Consider the following 2,107-nt stretch of genomic DNA (forward strand, 5'->3'; position numbering starts at 1 on the left):
TTTTTTTTTTTTTTTTTTTTAAAGCGCAGAGACAAGAAGTCACTTGCTCAAGGTCACACAGCGAGGAAGCAGGGAAGCTGGGATTGGATGCCAAGTCCTCCAGCTTAGCTGAGCCGTACACTCTCTGAGACATTCTTGGTCCCTGCCCTTTAGGGAGAGATGACTTCATAAGTAGCTGATGAGATGCAGAGTGATGGGGCTTTGATGGTGGATGCACAGGGACACGAACAAGGCCCCAGGGAAGGGCTGAGTGTGGTGGCTCCCACACTTTGGGAGGCCGAGGCAGGAGGATTGCTTCAATCTAGAAGTTCTAGACCAGCCTGGGCAATATAGCAAGACCCCGTCTCTACCAGAAAAAAAAAAAAAGAAGGCCCAGAGAGATCTGGGAAGGCTTCCTATCAGAAAAGGATTTTGAAAGAGGCTGGCAAGAGGGGTAGACAGATAGACCAGTCAGCCAATGGGACGCTAGTACCTACCTCTATTGTCTTATACAGGAAGGAGTACACCAGGGAGGCATTGGCGTTCTTCGATGTGGTGGCCACCACTGGGGGCAGCAAGGTTAAGGAAAAGGTGTCATTTATGGAGGAGTAAATGGAATACAGACCCTGAACCTCCACCCTGTACCTTGCCACCACCCTCATCTCTACCTGCCCCTGCCCGCTAGTCTGAGCCACAGAGATATGCTGGGCAACGCCTGTCCTCAGCCCACCCTCTCTCAGCCTGAGCTGCCACCATCGCCGATACCCCCCACACCCACCCCCAGGGACACCACGTGGGGTGGATACAGTAGAGGTTGCTGTGTTTGATCCATAGGAAGTGGACTTCGCCGTGGCTCAGCAGCGGGGCCAGGGCGCCTTCCTCCTCCCTCTGTACCAGCAGAGGCATGAAGTGCTCAATCTTGCTCATGGCCACATCGCCCTTGTAATTGCGGCTGATCAACGGCTGAGGGTGGGAGGAAAGGACCTGGTCACCACCAGCATCCAGGAACCTACCACGCTGCGGGGGCACAGTGCCCGGTTCTGACCCTACTTCCTAGCTGAGGGGCTCGGGCAAGGCTCTGCCACCTTGTGCCTGTTTCCCGCTCTGTAAAATGGGAGTGTGATGATAACAGCTAAATGGGTCTAGGACCCTCACTAAGCGCCAGGCTGTGTTTTAGTAAAGAGTAGGCGACGGCTGGACACAGTGGCTCACGCCTGTAATCCCAGCATTTTGGGAGGCTGAGGCAGGTGGATCATAAGGTCAAGAGATCGAGACCATCCTGGCCACCACGGTGAAACCCTGTCTTTACTAAAAATACAAAAAATTAGTCGGATGTGGTGATGTGTGCCTATAGTCCCAGCTACTCGGGAGTCTGAGGCAGGAGGGTCACTTGAACCTGGGAGGCGGAGGTTGCCGTGAGTCGAGATCGCGGCACTACACTCCAGCCTGGCGACAGAGCAAGACTCCGTCTCAAAAGAAGAAAGAGAAAGGGAGGGAGGGAGGGAGGGAAGGCAGGCAGGCAGGCAGGCAGGCAGGAAGGCAGGCAACTAAAACAAGAGTAGATGTTTGCTAACTTATTAGTTCTTGCCACAACCCTGTGGGGTAGATGTTATCATCATCTCAATTTTACATAGGAGAAGTGAGGTTAGAAACCATGTCCGTTGGAAGCATATGGAAACTGGGGATTGATCTAAGGCATCCTGGGTCCAGAATCCCTGCTGTTGCCCCAGACTTCATTTGCACCAAAGTGGGATTATTTAAAAAAAGAAAAAGACAAAGAAAGAAAGAAAAGTCCAGGTGCAATGACTCACTCATGTAATCCCACTGCTTCAGGAGACCGAAGCAGGAGAATCGCTTGAGGCCAGGAGTTTGAGACCGGTTTTGGCAACATAGCGGGATTCCTCTACAAAAAATTTCAAGAATTAGCTGAGCATGGTGGCCTGCACCTGTGTAGTCACAGCTACTCTGGAGTCTGAGGCAGGAGGATCGATTGAACCTAGGAGGTTGAGGCTGCAGTGAGCTGTGATCATACTACTGCACTCCAGCCTGGGCAACAGAGTGAGACCCTGAAGAAAAGAAGGAAGGAAGGAAGGAAGGAAGGAAGGAAGGAAGGAAGGAAGGAAGGAAG

General features: G+C 52.3%; 1 protein-coding gene across 1 annotated transcript in view; it reads right to left on the minus strand.

Moving 5' to 3' along the window:
• The window catches only part of AP1M2 (adaptor-related protein complex 1, mu 2 subunit), a 30,018-nt gene that overhangs the window by 25,362 nt on the left and 2,549 nt on the right, over positions 1 to 2,107 (minus strand). Inside the window, exons 2-3 of the mRNA XM_011995026.1 lie at positions 786 to 942; positions 477 to 544 (exon numbers count right to left, since the gene is read on the minus strand). Coding sequence (XP_011850416.1) covers positions 477 to 544; positions 786 to 942 — 225 coding nt within the window. The remainder of the gene's footprint in view (positions 1 to 476; positions 545 to 785; positions 943 to 2,107) is intronic.

Source organism: Mandrillus leucophaeus, unplaced genomic scaffold, assembly GCF_000951045.1.
Source record: "Mandrillus leucophaeus isolate KB7577 unplaced genomic scaffold, Mleu.le_1.0 Scaffold112, whole genome shotgun sequence".
In the NCBI taxonomy this organism is placed as follows: domain Eukaryota; kingdom Metazoa; phylum Chordata; class Mammalia; order Primates; family Cercopithecidae; genus Mandrillus; species Mandrillus leucophaeus.